Source organism: Telopea speciosissima, chromosome 3, assembly GCF_018873765.1.
Source record: "Telopea speciosissima isolate NSW1024214 ecotype Mountain lineage chromosome 3, Tspe_v1, whole genome shotgun sequence".
Taxonomy (NCBI): domain Eukaryota; kingdom Viridiplantae; phylum Streptophyta; class Magnoliopsida; order Proteales; family Proteaceae; genus Telopea; species Telopea speciosissima.
In genome coordinates, this window is record NC_057918.1 from 3,765,861 (window position 1) to 3,784,978 (window position 19,118).

The 19,118-nt window shown below is 39.1% G+C and overlaps 4 protein-coding genes across 8 annotated transcripts in view; 3 read left to right on the forward strand and 1 right to left on the reverse strand.

Moving 5' to 3' along the window:
- Nucleotides 1-14,362, reverse strand: LOC122653969. Its single transcript, XM_043847936.1, has 3 exons — nt 14,348-14,362; nt 340-1,004; nt 1-267 (listed from the first exon to the last, which is right to left on the reverse strand). The coding sequence occupies exons 2-3, from the start codon at nt 985-987 to the stop codon at nt 1-3; spliced, it is 915 nt and encodes a 304-aa protein (XP_043703871.1). The 5' UTR covers nt 988-1,004; nt 14,348-14,362.
- Nucleotides 2,811-6,883, forward strand: LOC122654083 (OVARIAN TUMOR DOMAIN-containing deubiquitinating enzyme 4-like). 3 transcript variants are annotated; one of them, XM_043848056.1, is made up of 6 exons: nt 2,811-3,100; nt 4,644-4,765; nt 5,104-5,249; nt 5,483-5,581; nt 5,982-6,143; nt 6,809-6,883. In XM_043848056.1, exons 1-6 carry the CDS (start codon nt 3,076-3,078, stop codon nt 6,822-6,824), a joined length of 570 nt encoding a protein of 189 aa, XP_043703991.1. In that variant the 5' UTR covers nt 2,811-3,075; the 3' UTR covers nt 6,825-6,883. The 3 variants fall into 3 exon arrangements, with proteins under 3 accessions (XP_043703991.1, XP_043703994.1, XP_043703992.1); XM_043848059.1 differs by having other exon boundaries at nt 5,104-5,144; XM_043848057.1 differs by lacking the exon at nt 2,811-3,100 and adding an exon at nt 3,224-3,390.
- LOC122654080 (argininosuccinate synthase, chloroplastic-like) overlaps nt 11,318-19,118 on the forward strand; it is a 17,092-nt gene continuing 9,291 nt past the window's right edge. Inside the window, exons 1-10 of one of the 2 annotated variants that reach the window (XM_043848053.1) lie at nt 11,318-11,443; nt 11,823-11,881; nt 11,985-12,066; nt 12,727-12,868; nt 13,336-13,384; nt 13,580-13,762; nt 14,113-14,187; nt 14,269-14,454; nt 15,445-15,533; nt 15,639-16,194. In XM_043848053.1, coding sequence (XP_043703988.1) covers nt 11,374-11,443; nt 11,823-11,881; nt 11,985-12,066; nt 12,727-12,868; nt 13,336-13,384; nt 13,580-13,762; nt 14,113-14,187; nt 14,269-14,454; nt 15,445-15,533; nt 15,639-16,191 — 1,488 coding nt within the window. In that variant the 5' untranslated portion in view covers nt 11,318-11,373 and the 3' untranslated portion in view covers nt 16,192-16,194. Of the gene's footprint in view, nt 11,444-11,822; nt 11,882-11,984; nt 12,067-12,726; nt 12,869-13,335; nt 13,385-13,579; nt 13,763-14,112; nt 14,188-14,268; nt 14,455-15,444; nt 15,534-15,638; nt 16,332-19,118 lie in introns of those variants that run through there. The other variant, XM_043848052.1, reaches the window with a different exon arrangement.
- Nucleotides 17,469-19,118, forward strand: part of LOC122654082 (probable adenylate kinase 7, mitochondrial) — a 3,106-nt gene continuing 1,456 nt past the window's right edge. For both annotated transcript variants that reach the window (XM_043848054.1, XM_043848055.1), the window contains exons 1-2: nt 17,469-17,898; nt 18,938-19,078. In XM_043848054.1, coding sequence (XP_043703989.1) covers nt 17,545-17,898; nt 18,938-19,078 — 495 coding nt within the window. In that variant the 5' untranslated portion in view covers nt 17,469-17,544. The remainder of the gene's footprint in view (nt 17,899-18,937; nt 19,079-19,118) is intronic.

The window sequence follows — 19,118 nt, forward strand, 5'->3', positions numbered from 1 at the left end:
TCATATTGTGGCGGGTGTCATGTGCCACCCTGCATCAAACAACTCCAGAATTGGGAAATCGTTCACGGCGAGCTCATCTCTTCCCACCTCTGCTCCGGTGGGTTTCTTTCTTTCTCCACCCACGATAAGTTTGACCAGAGGCTTCTGGTGCTCCTCTTTACCATAAGTATCTTCTTTCTTTTCCGCGTCTCCATTGTTTCCCATCTCAAGCACTTCCTTGTAGGTGCTCTTGACTTGTTTCACGTTCTCGCCACCTTGATCGCTAGCCCTCTCAGTTTCTGTACCTGCTGCATTGCAATCTGCTTCTGTTGATGGATTCTTGGGCTCACCAACAGGATCAGCAGGAGGAGCAGGAGTAGGAGATTTGTCCATTAAAGACTTGAAGATTACCTCATCCTCATGTTCAGCAACAGGAGCGGAAACAGGAAGAGAAGGAAAAGAGTCGTTGATTGAAATTTCATTCTCAAGAGGTGAATTGTGGGTTAAATCCGATTTGGGGGCGAATTCATCCTCATTGCAGTTGACGTCGACCATGATCTCTTTCTCTTTCGCAGAATCATCAGGTCCCCAGTCCATGAACGAAGAGAGCAAGAAATTCAATCCCCAAATCATGAGGGTAAATGCCCGTTGTAAGAAAGGTACCCGATGGATCATCATGTCGACTGCACAATCGAATTTCCCAGGCAGGGTTTCGGGGATATAGACGAAAGACTCGATCTTGTCGAACACATGAGATGATGATGGGATCAACATCTCCACCATGTCTTCTGCAGAGAGTATCTGGTCGTCGGCGAAGGAAAGGATGGCTAGCCACTGCGACACCATTGGGCTGACGATTGGTTCTGTAAGATATGCTATTCTGTGCGCAATGGAGCCTATAGGCCCGTGAACCTCCTCGGCTCTACCATAGGCTTTGTGAGCGATGGTGAGAGCTGAAACTCCACACGCATGCAACAGTCGACGTCTTCGTTTGCTTCCTGTTTCCATTGACGCAATGTGTCGAACAGAAGAGGAGATGGGAATGCAAATGCAGGCCAGCCACAGGTGCCTTTTGTTTTGTCGTCGGAAATACACGGTTGATCGATATATAGAAAATTTTTCTCACTCTCTTATATTCTTATTCTATATTTATTTAAATTTCTTTGCTTATTTAAAAAATTTAAAAATAAAATGAAAGGGAATTGGGTATGCGGCCAAGTTTTCGGTAAACTAGCGGCATGCACCAATCATAGGACAAACGAATCCTAACCAAAAGAAAAATCACATTTCATAAAGTCGGTTAAGGTTATAAATTTAGAATTGAAATCTAAACCGAAATTGATTATTTAAAATCGAATCAAACTTAATTAAAAAATTCAAATCAATTTTGGTTTTAAAAAGTAAAATTTCATTCGATTTGATTTTGAACCGAAACGAATATGGTGTAACACATATAAATCGAATTGAACTAGAACTAGAACTAGAACTAGAACCCGAACCTGAACCAATAGTGTAACATGTATAAATCAAACTGAAATCAGAATCGGAGCCTGAACCGAACCTTAATCCCACAATCATGTCTTTTTGTTTAGTAGTGTGAAATTTGTTGAGAAAAAAACGTTGAAAAGTACAAGATTTGACATTGTAGGAGTATATCTTCGTGAGGTTGTAATTTCTTTTCAAACTTTATTTGTTTCAACAAGTTATTTCCTCTTAAATTGAATTTAAACCGAATTACCAAGACTAAGTACGAGTTGAATGAAACTGAAGAAACCCAAACAAACTGATTCAATTTGAAGTTACAAAAATTATTGATTTCGTTTCTAACATATTATATCTTGAATCAAAACCAAAAATTGAAACTGAACCAATTGACATCCTTACCCATTGGCCCACCACCACCTCTCACTCGAATCTAGATTAGCTACCCACATGGGGACGAGTGGGGACAGATCTGACCCCTCCATGATGCGTGGATCCCACACCCCCATGGAGGTTCAGATCTGTACCCACCCGTCCCCATGTGGGTAGTAGATCTAAACTCCTCTCACCCAGCCTTCTCTATCATGAGTCACCCCTTTGCAATTCTCGCTCCACCCCTACTCCCATTCGGATTTACCGGACAAGCTATAGAAGTGGGGAGCCACTAGAAGGGGTTGTGGAAGGGAAGATGAGTAGGGGTAATTGAGGGATTTAAAATTAACAAGAGAGAAAAATAGGTGAAAATTTTTAAAAACTTGCTTTTAAACTTTAGAGTAAATATAACGGAAAAAAGTTCATGGGAGAGTGTAACCCACGCCTAGACATAGGGGAAAAATGACCACCCTCCCCCCATGATGTCAATGCACATGTTCTCATTGGCCACACTCTCCTAGAGAGAACGCAGACCCAAACATAAAATAAGAAGAATCCTTCTGAATAATTCCCTACTCCATTAATTGAACCAAAAAAGAGGCATTGATTGGAGAGAAATTTTCCCATACTTTATCCTTCGGTGTGGATCGGAAGATGAGAAGCAGAGCAGTTCCGACGGTCTTGTCTCGTCTTGTGGTCGATGAGAATCACGAAACACAGAGGGGTAAATAGGTAATTGGGTATGGAATGGATTTCTAGTGGGCCTGGGTCTGGGCCTAGGCCTGGATATATTCTCATGAAAAGTAAAAATTGGTAACAATCGAGAGGAGAGAAGGGGTCTCGTTTTGTTCATGTCTTCCAGGAATTTGACACGTTTCTCTTCCCTGTCGATGACAGGTTTTGAGTTCTGAGTTGCCGATACTTTGGGAAATCGGACGAGTCAAATTCCGAGTCTAGAATCTTCGAAAGTTTGCTCTTCAACTCCAACAGTCACATCAACGGTAACATTTCGCGCCGAAAACCGCATCGAATTGGATTCCCATTTTTTTCATCACTTTTTCACCATAACTCTGAAGGATTCCATGTGGATTCTCTTATCATCTCTCGCCTCAGATTCATTGCGAGCTTCAATCCTAAACATACTGCCACAAAGAGAAAGAAAAAAAAAAGAAAGAAAGAAATGCCTCTCTTCTGTAAAGCAGAAACAGAACTAACGTTCGGTTTTCAGTTGTTTCTTCAATTATGTCGACTTTGAAGTTTCCGTTTGGTAACGATCTTCCTCAATTTCGTACCATCTGTATTTTTTTTCTTTCAATTTGAGACATGTCTTCTAATTGACTTCTGGTTTTGAATGGTTTTGGGATGCTTTTCTTCTGAATTTGTTCTCCTTTTGATACGTTTCGTGCATTTGCCTTGTCTAATGAGGAATTTTACTGGTTATTCTTGTCGTAGAATGTAAACTTATTTGTCTATCATCTCTATTTTATCTCTATTTGCATCGAAAATTTGTCATTTCACCTTCGAATTTATCGGTGATCCTTATGGATTGGGGCTCAGGTTTGGCGCATGCTTTCTTGTTTTTTTTTTTTAATTTTTTTTTCTTTCAACTTCTTTGTTAGGAATAATATCATTATGAATGGTTGTGTCTGTAATTTGCATAAAACAATTGACAATGGATATCATAAAACAGAAACCTGTGTTTGAGTTCTATTGAATTTGCATGGTTTCTCAAAAAAGAATGAAAGGGATACACCATAAATTTTGGTGTCTTGGGTTTTTTTTAGATGCCAGCAATGTCACCTAATTGATTTGCTTCAGGAAATATTTTAAATTTTATACTGATAAGGTTTTCTTATAATAATTTGTTTTCTTGATCTTCTAGTATGCGCAACACTGTATCTGATAGGTCCTCAGAATGCATGAACCTCATATAACATGTTGGTTGTGTTTGGTTGCAAAGGAAATTGAAGGGAAGGGAAGTAAAAAAAATTTAAACTTAAAATGGAAAAATTTGGTAATCATTATCGGAGTTAGATGCAATGTAAAGTGAATTTTTATAACCAAATACAAATAAGATGGAATGATTTGGAGTTAGTAATATAATCATGTGGGTAATGATTACAAAAGTTTCTTTTTTTAGGTTTGAAATTTTCATTTCCCTTCCCTTTAATTTCCCTTGCAACCAAACGGAGCCGTCAGTTTTTGTTTTATATTGTTATCGTTCTGCTGAGGAAATGAATTGCAGAACACCACCCTCAAATCTCGGAACATAATTCAATGCATCGAGTACTTTATCATCACAATCACAAACTACCACAAAGTTAACCTAAGAGGATGATGGTGGTGCTTCTTTGTTAACTCACTTATTTATAAGATATTCCCTCAGCTTACACTAGTTCTCTGCTTGCAACTCCTGAAAGGGATATCCTCTGTTTCCTATACAGGGGCTTTCTGTCATGTTAATGGCTGAAATAGCCAATAAAAAATGTCCATCTGCTAGGGGCTCCTCAGTGTTGGTACCTGGCCTTACCTTCATCCACATCAGCTCCAATTTCAATCATGTTTTGACATTGGGTGCTTCATTTTTATAAAAAAAAATGGGTGAGACCTAGAAAAGGACTTACATGTCATCATGTGGCAGTGGTGTCTTGGGTGAACACAGTATCATGTGGTGTAAAAAAGGTGAATCAAAAGTTTCACAACTGCAATTGTTTAAGCAGATGACTTTTCCTATATGTATATTAATTGAAAGCAATTACTAGCTGTTGCTTATATTTTTGCTGATTTAGTGTGCTGTTCTTTTGTTGCAGGCATACCTGGCGATGGTAGATGTTTGTTCCGTTCTGTGGTTCACGGAGCTTGCTTGAGAGAAGGAAAATCATCTCCAAGTGAGAGCATTCAAAAGGAGTTAGCAGATGAGCTTAGAGCTAAGGTATGACATGAACTCCTTTTCCAACCATTACTAGGGGCATACTTTGACTGACATATGATCCCTCACTATGTAGTTTGTCTGGTGCTTCCTACACTTTCCAGATAACTCAGTTTGTTCAAAGTATCCACTGGTGATTTTTCTGTAGTCTCATCTTATTCAATTGAACATTTTTTTTAGTGTTCTTAAAGTCAGCTAGTTTTTGGACATGGGTTTGCTAAGGTGCAGGTTGTTGAAATGCTTGCTTATTCTCTCTTCTTAATGTTGATCATTGTTGTCAATCTTGAAGGCGTCACATTTTTCTCACCTTTTTTGTTACAAAATGCAATTGATTTGGTCAGGTTGTGGATGAATTCATTAAGAGGCGTCAAGATACTGAATGGTTAGCTTTCTTCAATAATCTTTTCCTGGATTCTCATTCAACATCAATATGGAAATGTTTATGCACTTGTATACCCTTATTTCATGGAATAGGCAATCTAAAAAAGTGGGGATCTTCAATAAGTTTTGATGTTTGAGACCGGTGGAATCCATTAAACACTTAATATTCAGGGTTATTTAATTTCATTACTAGATTTTAGCTCCAAGTTGTCAGAAAAATAACCGATTTTATTGGTCTGCTGATTCCACAAATATTTGAAGGCATGCCTTGGATGATGAGGTTTAGGATAAACCATAATTATCCATTTTAAGAGTGTGAAAATTCTTTGCAATTTGTAGGTTTCTTGAAGGTGATTTTGATGCATACGTTGCACAGATGAGGCAGCCTCATATTTGGGGAGGAGAACCTGAGCTGCTGATGTCCTCCCATGTGCTACAGTAAGTCTATATTTCAAATGTTAAAGTTCTTTCTTAACTGTAACCTTGGTTATTCTAGTGAAGGGTTGGATCTTGGTAACTTTAGCAGCCTAAATTTTTTTTCCAAATGCCATGATAGTTCAGGTGATAACCATTCACCACCCAATCAAGAGCTAAAACTTGGATGAGAAGTATCTGAATTTTTTCTTTTTTGGTGGTAATAGAAGTATCTGAATGTTAAATGTTATATTTTCCTGCCCTTGTGTTTTAGTAGTTGTCTCAGTCCAAACAATTTGAATGGATTGGGATGGCTGTAAAGTACACCACATTTGATCTGCCAAGGCAACAACAGGCCAGTCCATGTTTTCGTTTATTTAAGTTGGATCCTTACGAGATTTTTTATGCATGAATTTTACCGCAGGATGCCTATCACGGTATATATGAAGGATAAGTTCTCTGGCATCCTCAAATCCATAGCTGAATATGGTCAAGAGTATGGCAAGGACAACCCAATCCGTGTGCTATATAATGGTTGTGGACACTATGATGCATTGCAAAACCCTTATGAATCACAAGCCAAGATGTAAGTTTTAATGTCAACCCTGCCAGTTCATCTTTTAGCAAGGACATTTGAAGCGCATCGTCAATGAAATTATCTCTAGGAAGCTGGTTCTCTGTCAGTGATTGAGGTGATTGTAACAGGGCTTCAGTACCTTTTGATTCTTAACAGGCTTAACCGTTCCTAGAGTGTTTTACTATAAATAATTTTGGACCATGAAGGGACAACTTAAAGTCCAAGTCTTACCCCATGCATGAGCTGTGAGATCATCCATGTAAATGTAATGATCTTATTCGTGATTAAATGTGACAATTGTGATCATCCTGTGAGGTTCTTATGGGCATGAAAGATCTCACATTTACTATCAATCAAAATGCAAGCCACTGTCCCTTGCATTTTCCAACCAGGTCCCAATTAGATGAAGATGCCCTTATTGGAGTTTTGCTTATTAGCTGTCAGTTTGTGTTTGTGGTTTCCTATGAAATGGGTTCCAATCTTCAGTTAAACAAGCAAAGAAATAATTTTCGTTAGAAATAAACTTTAGAGTTCTTCTTGACCCTAAGGTCTGGTGCCTAGATTTTCTCCAATTATTTCAAGTGTTTTTTGAGTTAGAAGCTAGTTGTTTCTCATGCACATTTTATGTTAAGAAAAGAACTTTGATCTAACAAAATCCATTTTGGGAATGGCAGGTACAATAAAAGATGAAGGGGTTCCATGGGTAAGGATTGCAGGATTAGCATACATTCCTATATATATATATATATATGATATGATGTACAAAAATCTGTCCCTACTTGAATCTTAAAATTGTACTTGATGATTCCGAATAAACCTTTCTATGCTCATTTGGCTTGCTGTGTTTTTGGAACTTTTACATGCCACTACAACTGAAACCAGTCTGAATTCGGAACTATCCGCTCGTGGCATTTATATCATAGTGTTGCTGGTGTGGTATTCTTGGAACATGACAGATAGTAACAACACTCATAGTATTCTAGGAACCATAACTGATAGAATCAACACTCCTGTGAACCAAGATCTTGATTCTCCAGACAAAGCATTTTTTCCAGCTCGCCAATGAATTTTGAATGTCTCAAAATTAATGTAATTGTGAGTAATCTACTCCCAAGATTTTGTAGTTAGCAAAACTCAAAAAGCAACATATCTGATGGTCGATAAAGAATAACATAAGGTATTTGTGATAGTGAAATTTGGTTGCAGAACTGCAGAAGTAAGGATGGAAATGCCTATGACTGTAGAAACTATCATGCTTGGAAGTTTTTTGCCAGACATTCCAATATGTTTGTAGTTTGATTTTAGTTGCTCAATGTCCAGCATAAAATAAACCACCACAAAGGGGGTAGGGCTGGCAAAGGATTTGGTCATGATCCAAATTAAGGTGGATTTGAATCTCTCTAAAATCAATTCAACTTGTTCATATTCGCTCCATGTTAGTATACAAAATTTTAGTCTTATAATTGGATTCAGATATTTCTATACATTTCAACAGTTTATAGAAGAAGCAACCAGTGATTCACTATTCTACATCTTCTTCTTCTTCTTCTTTCCTCATTTATTCTCGTTTGGGTTCTTCCTTAGTGGTTCAGCTGGGATCTGAGTGTCAACATTTCCACTGCCAATGTAAGCCTAAATGCCATCACTTGTGGTCATGTCCTATCCTGTGCCTGTCTCTGAAGGCAAGGTTAAAGGTATCGGTATCGGGGTTTCCTTATCCTTGGAATCGGGCTGGTATCTAACATAATTTCAAAACTGTTCTACTTTTGGTCGATACACCCGATTCGTATAAGTATTGTATCGGTAATACTTAAACCATGCCCTCTAAGACCCACACACTAGACATTTTGGGCCCGTGCTTTGTAGGGTGCTTCCTTGTATCAATATCAAGTGCCAGCTATATTAATATGTATTGTCCAATACGATTCCGTTAGACCACTAAGCCACCACCATCACTTATCAATTAAACTAACTTAGCTATCTTTTATACATAAAAAATAAAGGAAATAGGATGCTACCTGGTGGTGCACCTTGTGTGGCTCCCATGTCTCGACACACAAGGTGCCTTGATTGCCTGGGATTTCTGCTTTTACATTGGGGGAAGACGGTTGAGCTATTGGATTTTTTTGAAAGAATTGGTTTCAATCCAAAGTCTGAGTCATGAAGGAAAACCTTTTTTGAAAGATTTGGGTTCAATCCGGAGTATGAGCTAGACCAAACAGTAGCGTCCAACTCTACAATCTTGAAGCTCAACCGTCCACAACTAATAGTCAAGACTCAAGATTGGAGTTCATAAAAAAAGGGGGAATCTTACCAAACAAAGGGCAAATTTCACGGACACCCCCTCTAAGTATTCAATATGTCATGGACTTACCAAACTTGGTCAAAATGGCAACCTTCTCCCTTACGTTAAGTAGGGTTACCACCCAACGTTAAAATATTGATTTTACCCTCTTAGTAATTTAAAAAAAAAATGGATAAATGACACTTAAGGTACCTAGCATTTGATAAAATTATAAGTTGGGTATCCAATGTTTGACAAATTCCCTTTAAGGTACTAAACCATCACCATTCACCACTGCCGTCGCTATAACTACACCCTCGTCTTCCCGCACGACCACCACCACCACCACCCCACCACCTACTGCAACAGCCCGCCCCCTCGACTACTCATGACGCCCGCCCGACCAAAATTGTCGTGTCCATGATTTGTTTATTTGTTTCCGTAAAGCTGCTCTACGATTCCATCCCTTCGATCCTTCAATTCGTTTCCGTAATCCAAAGAGTCAACAGAGATTGCCGTGTCCATGAAATTCCAGACATCCACCCCTTGAATTCCTCAAAATCAATTTAAAATCATCATAGTCCATTGTAAGAAATAACCTCCGATCCCCAAATTTCACCTAGTTTTTCTCGCTAGAAACTGTTGGAAGACCTAGAGTTTGGATTTCATACAATTTGCAAATTGATCCAATCAGATAACGTCAAGAAAAACAAAATGAGGTCGTTGACATCATTTAACTTGCAAAAACCAGGGAAAGAAGTGGTGGTAGGGGTTTTGAGTTGGGGTAAAGAATGAAGTGAGGAAGATGGGTTTCATTTTGGGGGGTTTTGGAAAGGGAGTGGGTAACGATGATGATGGAAATTTGGTTAATGGAAGGGAAATAGAGATGAATTTTGAAGTTCACTGGAGAGATGGGTTCGGTCATGATGTATGGAGAATAATAAGAAGAAGAAGAAGAAGGGGAAAGAGAGGGTGGTTGGACGGTGGCTGTGTACAGGTAAACAAAAAACAAAATAGTCTTCAATATTGCTTCATTCTTATCTCTAATAATCTGCTTGATTTCTGATCTAAACTTGAAGAAATTCAAAAGCAACAAATAAAATCGCACAATATGGGTACCTTTGGTTGTGGAGGGAGTAGATTTGGTTGGTCAGGACGAACATTAGCTAGCGCACTGTTGAACGCCATGGAAAAGGCATTACCGGGATGGGAAAAGAGGAAATCCTTGAGAATCTCCTCTGGAATTAGATTAGTCTTTTTAGCACTCTTTGAAGAATTAGGGGTGTAGTTCCTTTGGTGGATGAGCTACTGTCTTGTTAAGATCGTCAATATCTTCTTCTTCTTCTTCTTCTTTGAGCTTGGAACAATCGAATTGAGATTCGAGAAACTAAAACTCGAAACAGGAACAGAGAAATTGAATGAAAATAAAAGAGGAATCGATGAGTAGAAGAAGATGGAGATAAGTAAAGTGTATTTATAGGTTGATAGACATGCGGGCCTAGGCATCGATTACGATGGTCCGTTTAGGTGCTGCCATGAAAGTCATTGACATTGGTGGTGGTTGGAGGTTGCAGCGGTGAAGCAGAAAGAAACGAAGAAGCAGAAGAAATGGTGGGTCCCATGAAGAGAATGGTTTGTATTTGGGATTTTACTCTTAAGGGTATTATGGGAAGTTCACAGGTAAGGGTAATCTCGCTATTTAAAAAGAGTTAACAACAACGTAACTGTAGAGACCTAACGGAGTGGACTAAGTTGAAATAAAGTCATTAAATAGAGGGTGTCTATGACATTTTGATCAAGTTTGATAAATCCGTGACATATTGAATACTTAGAGGGGGTGTCCGTGAAATTTGCCCAAAAAAAAAATAAAGGGGGAAAAAATATCTCTGAATTATCGACTGAGGCTAAGCCAACAGTAACAACCTCTATCCCATGGTTCATTTTATAAATCTGGACTGAGTTTTCCTTCCGCCACAGTGAATGGGAATCCAATCAACGCAGCGGGTTCAGATTCATGAGGAGGGTTATTGGAGGATGTTTTGGGAACATTCTAAAACCCTATATGGGTTTGCAAAAGGATGGCCCGGTGAATGTTTCAGCTCAGTGGAAGAAAACTTTCTCCTAAATTTAAAAAATTAATTATCCAGAGACCAAAACCGAATCCCCTACTGTGAATTACTACTGTAAAAAGATTTCATTTGTCCGGTTTGTCAAAAACCTAGCTAAACCCGAGCAATATAACCACTATGTACATTTCCCTACTACTTAACGCGTAATCTTTGTTTGTTTTCATCAAAAAAAAAAAAAAACCAAATCCCCTACCCTTACGTTTCACATAGACATTTGTCACTTTTACTTCAATAAATACCCTTTATGCAAGGATAGGATAGATATTACCGAGTCCGAATCACCAACCAGTACATAAGCGCTTTCATATGGTTAGATGATCACATATGCCCTAGAGAGGTATTTATGGAAAGGGAAAATGTTATCTGGGATGCGGCCAGACACCTGAGGATGGAGAAAATGATCGGCCGACCCCCCTCAACTGAAATGATGTGCCCTTCCCACCCCATGTGTATGGGCGCAACATGTGCCCCCTACACTCCCGGGCAGAGAACATCGTCCCTTATGGAAATAAAAAGGACACATATCGATCTGTCACCTAATCCGATTTAAAACATATATGTAAAGGTGGGTGATCCAGATATCAAATAACCCGACCCGTCTTACTCCGTCGGGGATTGCATAGTTTTGATCTGAAAAGGGTTTTTCTAAACCCTAAAAGCCACATTGCTCTGCAGTGTGTCAGATCGCAGAGGAACCCGATTGGCATCAACCCGTGAGTTATTAGTAGAAGGATACTCTAGTCTCTACCAGAGAGAGAGAGAGAGGGAGAGGCAGAAACACACACAAAAGATCTTCCTTAACTTCTCTTTTCTATCAGAGCACTGCATGGCTCAGCTACAGGCTATTTCTTCATCTCCTTCCAGCAATTTCGTTTTCCATGGCACCATGAGATTTGGTAAACTTCGTGTTCCTCTTCTATTCTTTTTTTTCTCTTGCTTTTTTCTTCTGCATTTCAGAATCTCATATGCTAGAGCCTGTGATTATTTCCCCAAACATTTTGACGGATTATTATTATTTAAAGTTCTAATTTGGTCAAGTTCGTGATTACGTTAGAATTAGCTCCATCCGTTCTGGAAATTAGTCTTATTGAACTTACCGAGGGAACGAATTTTTGTTGCTTCATCAATGATGCTTGCCTAACTTTTAACTCCAAAAGTTTTGAGAAGATAAATTATATGGGTGAAATGAAATGATTGAAACCGTGTCTCTGTATGTTTAATTTCGTGTTCTTTCTGTATTTTTTCGGTTTTGAGTAAGCCCATATTTTGTTTCAGGGTTCCATCAGATTCATGATAAATTATGCTGCTTGGGGAGGTTGTCTTCACATCAAGAGGTAATGCTTATGCCGACTCCTCCCTGCCCCTGATAGCATGCTGCTTTGGCATTTGTTATAATGATCGCATAATATGATTTGTTATCTTCTTTTTTGTCATTAGTTAGGGGTAAGGTCCAGTGGGCTCCATGGAAATGCAGTTGTTCATCAAAAGGGAAACCTTGCTCGAGCTTCTGCCAATCGAGGTATGATATTCTTACTATCTTTTTTTTTCTTTCTAAAATGAACTACTGATTTCGAGTAGAGGTTAACCACATTCTTCAGTCCCTTTAACATAATTAGGTCATATGATAGGTCGACTCCGGTGGATCTTAGTTACTTTACTTCAAACTCAAAGGCATGATCAGAGATCCATCCTCTGGTTTGCTATACTGATGCTCGCCTTTTGCTCTGCTTATTTTATAGCTTCTTTTGTTTGTGATTGCATTTTACTGAAGAACCTATGTGTAATATATCGTGCTTTCTGTTCAGAAATTCTCCTTCAGTTTCTTGGTCAAGTTTGTGCCCTTCTTTTTTATGTGCTGAACCTTTAGTAGGTGGTTTTGGTCTTTTATATTTCCCATCTTAATTATTTCCCTTCCATTCAGAGTAGCTGGTTTTGGTTTTACCATTGCTTATTGAACTAATGAAGGGGAAGGATTCTGGTCATGGCAGACTATGTTTCTTTTGTTTTTCTTGGTAACAACATAAAAAGAATTTACCAGTACATATTTTTATTATCCAAGGAGGATTCATGATTGATAAGTTTTTTTGAAAGTGGAAGAACATTTGTTTGGATATACTATGGAACATTCTTGATTGCTTGCTACATTTTTTTGGCAAAATTCATTAATCTTTAGCTACAGTCATTCAGGCCGTCTTGACTGGTGAAAAAGAGGCTGATGTCTCTTCATCTCCGAAGGGTAGAGGACTGCGTGGGAAATTGAATAAAGTGGTTTTAGCCTATAGTGGTGGCTTAGATACCTCAGTTATTGTTCCATGGCTAAGGTAAATGTTCTGTACGGTTTCTTGCTGAATTGGTCTTCTCATCTTTTTCCTTCCCGGATGAGATTGGATGTGATAGTTTATGGTTTTTCTTATGCACATTCTCTTCAGAAAATGAAAACAAAGATGAAAGAGTTTTTAATTGTTCATGCATCTCATATAGTATGGAGAGGCTGTATTCTTGTGAACATTTCATTTCAATAGAAGCAAGGATGGCTAATGCTCTAGTGATTTTTTGTGAGAATTTCTAGCAGATGAGTTAGCAAAATTTGGAGCCTCTAGGAGCTCTATGTATATATCGGGCTATATCTGATAATGCAGTATTGTGATCACTTATTTATCATTGAGAGTTATTGTACATCTTTGTATACATGGTATATTGAAATGTATAATATTTTATTTTTGTTTCACCTGCTTCATGTTTTGCTTCATATTATTTATTTATTCCTGTATTCCTTTGTGTCCTGCAGGGAGAATTATGGGTGTGAAGTTGTTTGCTTCACTGCAGATGTTGGTCAAGTATGTCATTAGTATAATATCTACATCAACACTGGGTTATAGTGTTATACATTTGAAGATTATTGAGTCTTAAATTTTCTTCAAAAAGTGTGTTCTTTAAGTGTTGGTGTATTTCTTATGAGGTTGATATATCCAAGAGCTAGTTCTTTTTGACTTGTGTGATAAATGCCTGTCTATCTGAATGCTACTTTATAGGGTATCAAGGAAATGGAGGGTTTGGAAGCAAAGGCTAAAGCAAGTGGAGCTTGTCAGTTAGTTGTGAAGGATTTGAAGGAGGAATTTGTGAGAGATTATATATTTCCTTGCTTGCGTGCTGGTGCAATATATGAAAGGAAGTATTTGCTGGGGACCTCAATGGCTCGTCCTGTTATTGCTAAGGTGAAGAAAACATGCACCTAAGTAACTGTCCTGTGTTTTCGAACCAAATATGTTGATTCTCCATTCCCTACTTGGTCCAATACTTGGCACCCTTCCCCCAAACAGTGCTTTAGTTCTGACTGCTGCTTGTTTCATTATTTAACCATGACAACAATTGGGTTATATCCCTTGTTGATTTATGCAACTTCTTTTTTCTTTCTACAACTCTTATTTTTTTTTTAATTCTATATATGTGCATTTATTTTCTGCCAATGATTCTTCTGTTTTAATGTTGTTGGTCCTATCAATGTTATTTTAAATTTTAACATGTGAAGAAATCTGATGTTCTATTATCATCTTTTTACTATCAGGCCATGGTTGATGTTGCCAAGGTAGTTGGAGCAGATGCTGTTTCACATGGATGCACAGGAAAGGGAAATGATCAGGTGAGTCTCTCAACTTGCTGTTTTGGAACCTATACTGTTTGAGTGTTTTCTAACATTGTGAAATCCAATATGTCATTGCAGGTTCGATTTGAACTGACATTTTTCGCTTTGAATCCTGAACTTAATGTTGTCGCTCCATGGAGAGAATGGGAAATAGAAGGAAGAGAAGATGCTATTGAATATGCAAAGAAACACAATGTGCCTGTACCAGTTACTAAGAAATCTATCTACAGCAGAGACCGGAACTTGTGGCACCTCAGCCATGAGGTAAATCTACCTGCCTCTTTCTTTTCTGGTGTTTTTAGTACATACCTCAGCGTTTTTATTTATGATACTTTCGAACCTATGACATCCTTCTTGGAGATGTAAAAGGATGTGTATAATAAATATATCTCTGACAATGGACCTCATTATTTATCAACATTAAGAAACATGGAGAAAAAGTTGGCACCGATTGCATTTTCCTTGTCTTACAACACAGGTCAGTAACTTCAAAATGTTAAATTTATCAAACTATTCATGCAGGAAGGGAAGAAGCCTTCCATCTGTTTGACCTAATTCCAAACATATCAGAGTATTGGGATAAGCCCGTTTTGACAAAGGATTACTTCTGAGGTCTGGAGTTAAACCTACACACCTAGGGGTGTCAATGGGCCGGCCGGGATAATACAGGGTTGGACCCGGCCCTGCCAGGTCGAGGCCTCAACCAAGGCCTGACCCGGCCCTGCCAGGGCCAGTAAAACACTAAACCCAGCCCGGCCCGGCCCTGTTCGGGCTCAGGGTGGGTTAGGGCGGGTTTGGGCTGGCCGGGTATTTTTGACACCCCTCAAGTACTGACAGAAAAAACAAAGATCTATCAAGATCTGCCTCCTGCCTCCAAAAATCCCTGCGATGAATTTTTATATCAGCCTTTTTTCTCATTGGTATTTAATTTCTTGGATTTTCTGTCTCTAAAAATTGTAGGGAAAAAGAATGTTGCCTGGTAGTGTGGCCCCTGCGCCCAGACACATGAGCATGCAAAATTACCGCTCCGCCCCCTGTGAAATAAAAAATAATCTCATCCATGTTAATGCTCTTGTGCATGCTCTCATTGGCCCTCTGCTGGTGCAGGGACTATGCGACCAGACAATGATCTCTTGCCCAAATTTTTAGTACTTAATATATTCATAATATCCATTCTAAAAATGGAAAATTTTCTTGGATCTTCCGGTAGAAGATAATCTAATATTTGCTACTTGTTGATATGTGAAATTCAAGGGAGACATTCTGGAGGACCCTGCAAATGAGCCAATGAAGGATATGTACATGATCAGTGTTGATCCGGAAGATGCCCCTAACAAACCTGAGTGAGTTGGCACTTTTCTTTGGCATCTTATTGCATAGTTTGGAGGTACACATACTTTATATATATGAAATTTCCCAGCTCATATGATGTGCTTGTTGGATGCTAGATATGTGGAGATTGGAATAGTATCTGGACTCCCCGTCTCACTGAATGGGAAAGAGCTCTCTCCAGCTTCCCTTCTCACAGAGCTCAATGAAATTGGTGGGAGACATGGGATTGGCCGTATTGACATGGTTGAAAACCGTCTTGTTGGAATGAAAAGCCGTGGGGTTTATGAAACTCCTGGTGGGACCATCCTCTTCGCTGCTGTCCGGGAACTCGAGTCCTTGACAATTGATCGAGAGACAATGCAGGTTAAGGACTCACTTGCCTTAAAATATGCTGAGTTAGTGTATGCAGGTAGATGGTTTGATCCACTCCGGCAGTCAATGGATGCATTCATGGAGAAGATTACAGAGACGACAACAGGATCAGTAACCCTGAAACTGTATAAAGGATCGGTCACAGTGACAGGTCGGAAAAGTCCTAATAGTTTGTATAGACAAGATATATCATCCTTTGAAAGTGGCCAAATTTATGACCAGGCTGATGCTGCGGGTTTCATACGGCTTTATGGTCTCCCAATGAGGGTTCGAGCAATGCTTGAGAAGGGTATCTGAAGAGTGATCTTTTTTTTCATAATGTAATGAGTGGTAGAAGCAGTCAGGTAGGTGTTTCAATGGACCCAAACAGGGATAGTTGATAGAAATAAATTGTTGTTGCTGTAAGGATCCTAATGAGAGTATTTGACTATTGAGTATAAAAACTCTCAGGATCCTACACTACTACCACACATAGTACTGGTAGATCCTGGATCGGTGTAACAGTACGGACCAATACCAATTTTTAAAAAATTACAAAGCGCAAAATCATTCGATCTCAACCGATTCGTTCTGATCTGGACTGGTAGCAGCAAATGAGACCGATATCCAAACATTTATGATTGACGATGTGTAATTGTTGAATGGAATTCGATATTTCAGATTCCCGTGGTGGAAACTGAGTCATGGTTTTTAAAGAATCGGATCAGAATCAACCGATGTTAATCTTGATTAACCTTGATTGTATGTTTCCCGAGTAGGATTGAACCCAATTCTTTTTTTTATTTTTTTGGTAAGGTGATTAATCCCAATTCAATCAAAGCCGATTCAAGTTGAATTCTAATCACTTTGAAATAATTTGAATCAAAATGGGTAAAAACTGATCCAAATGGATTACAAGTTTATAAACCCTAGGCTGGAAATATATGAAGGGAACCTTTCAACTCTCTCACTGTTTCAAAAACTGGAATTGGAGTGATTGAATTGGCCGTGATCGATTCCGACTCCGGCCAACTTGTTGCTGCCAATTCTAAAATTTTTGGTCTCTGGATCACTTGATTTTCAGGTCTGACAATTGAATTTAAGGCTTTTGGGACCACCGCTTCCAGAATCGGTAGGACCGATCCGACCCGAATTCCAAAATTCAAAAGGCTTTTATAATTGTTCGTTGGCGTATGTAGAACATGGCTTGAGGTATCGGTATTTGGTGGACCGGTACGGCTAGAGGTAAAAAAATGGTGAAAAAACCGAAAAACTATTTTTTTATGAAAACAAAGTCCATTCAGATCGATATGGCCGATCCAGATCGGTATATCGATACCGATTACTAAAACCCTGATGGGGAGCACACGCCGCTTTCTGGGTTTTGGTTCTCGTCTTAAACCTACCTCTCATAAGAGTGCGGAGTGCCAACTTGCCCTTGCACAGTTGCACCAACGTCCAACATATATTATGAGTGGCATCCATCGTAATTAGTAGCCAACTCCAAGGTTTATTTCCCAACCACTCTCTCCTCTTAAACCCTCATTCATTTCGCTACTCAATCAAAAACCCTCTCTGCCACTTCCGACAAGCCTGAACCCTCTCTCTCTCTCCTTTGCTCTCTCTCTATTCGTCGCCGGAAGAAGCAGAATTTCGCAGTCGTCCAACGCCATGGTCGGGATCTTCTGCGTGAGAAGTGCGGCTTCCCATCTGGCACGGCGAATTGGACTCAGTCTAAACCTCCGATCCTTCGGAGCTGCCGCTGCAGTTGAGTTGCCAGACGATTACGATTACTACAACGACGGCGATTACGAGCTCTCGCGCGACCAACTTCGACTGGTACCTACTAACGATTCTGATGGTTCGATCGAGGGGAGGGGTGTGCAGTGGGTTTTCATTGGCAACCCTGGCGCCAAGAAACACGTCTATGCCGAAAAGCTCTCCAAGCTTCTGCAAGTCCCTCACATTTCCATGCGCACTCTCGTTCGTCAAGAACTCAACCCTCGTTCTTCTCTTTACAAACAGGTGGGTGGCTATGCCGTGTGCGTTCAGCGCTCTCTTTTTTCTTTCAAGTTTGACACCTTCTATCTCAATCAGTCGTATCTCTTTATGTTTATATCTTTGTCTTCTCTCTGAAATTCAATTCCTTCTATGACTTTTCTTTTCGTATTCTTTGCCTTGATTCTTGTATGTAAATTTATTCTTCTTTCTGTTGAAAACTTGGATATACTCCAGAAGTCTTGCCATGAATTCTTCCCGACTCTGGAACCCACTGAGGCCTAAATTGTCCTGGTAGATATTAAAAATTACTAATGTTACATTATCCATTTAATATATCTCATTCTAATGTTCACATGGTCACTGTCAATCCAACAAGGTATGATAGTTGATTTATGAGTTGTAGATTGGCCAATTTTATAACACATTCTCTGTGTAGGTATGAATTTAGCCTCTCTATGTATTAGATAATTTGATGCTTTAATTAGAGAATATGTTCCATATGATTGAGGGTATTCATGTAGATGCTAAAATGAGATATATGCATTAAAGAGAAAATATAACATTAATAATTAGGTGATATATAGTTAGCTCAGCTCAATACATGCATAGCAGGTAGATTTAAAGTTGAAAAAGGAAAAAAAAACAATGAAATATACCAATGAGGGGGGTAATTTGGTTAGAGTTGGAATTTTGCTTTGTTGGGGGGGGGGGGGGAATCAGAGGAGAATTATTCTAACGATGTGTTTAGTGTTAATATGAGTGAAGTTTTGGGGACCAACAAATTCCCCTTATTTTTTTGACAGTGAGACACATGATTTCCCTAGTGTTGAAAGACCAAAATGCCCTGTTATAACCAGTGGAGGGCAGTTTGGTCAAATTTCCATTCAGACTTCGGGGGCAATGCTTATTGCAGTCAGTCTGCACTGACTACAGTAGTACTGTTACCATCTTCAAACTTCAGGGGTTGGATTGTTCCTCAATGTCATTATTGTAATTTTATCTTTATCTGTTTTCGCTTAGCTTAGGGACTATGTTACTATGACAAAAGTCCATTTTCATGCAGATTGCGAATGCGGTGAACGAAGGAAAGCTTGTTCCTGAAGATATAATATTTGGTCTTCTGTCGAAGAGACTCGAAGAAGGCTATTACAGAGGTGAAACTGGGTTCATCTTGGATGGCATTCCTCGATCTCGAATCCAAGCTGTAAGTATTTAATTCCCGGAGTTATTGCTCCTATATTCAG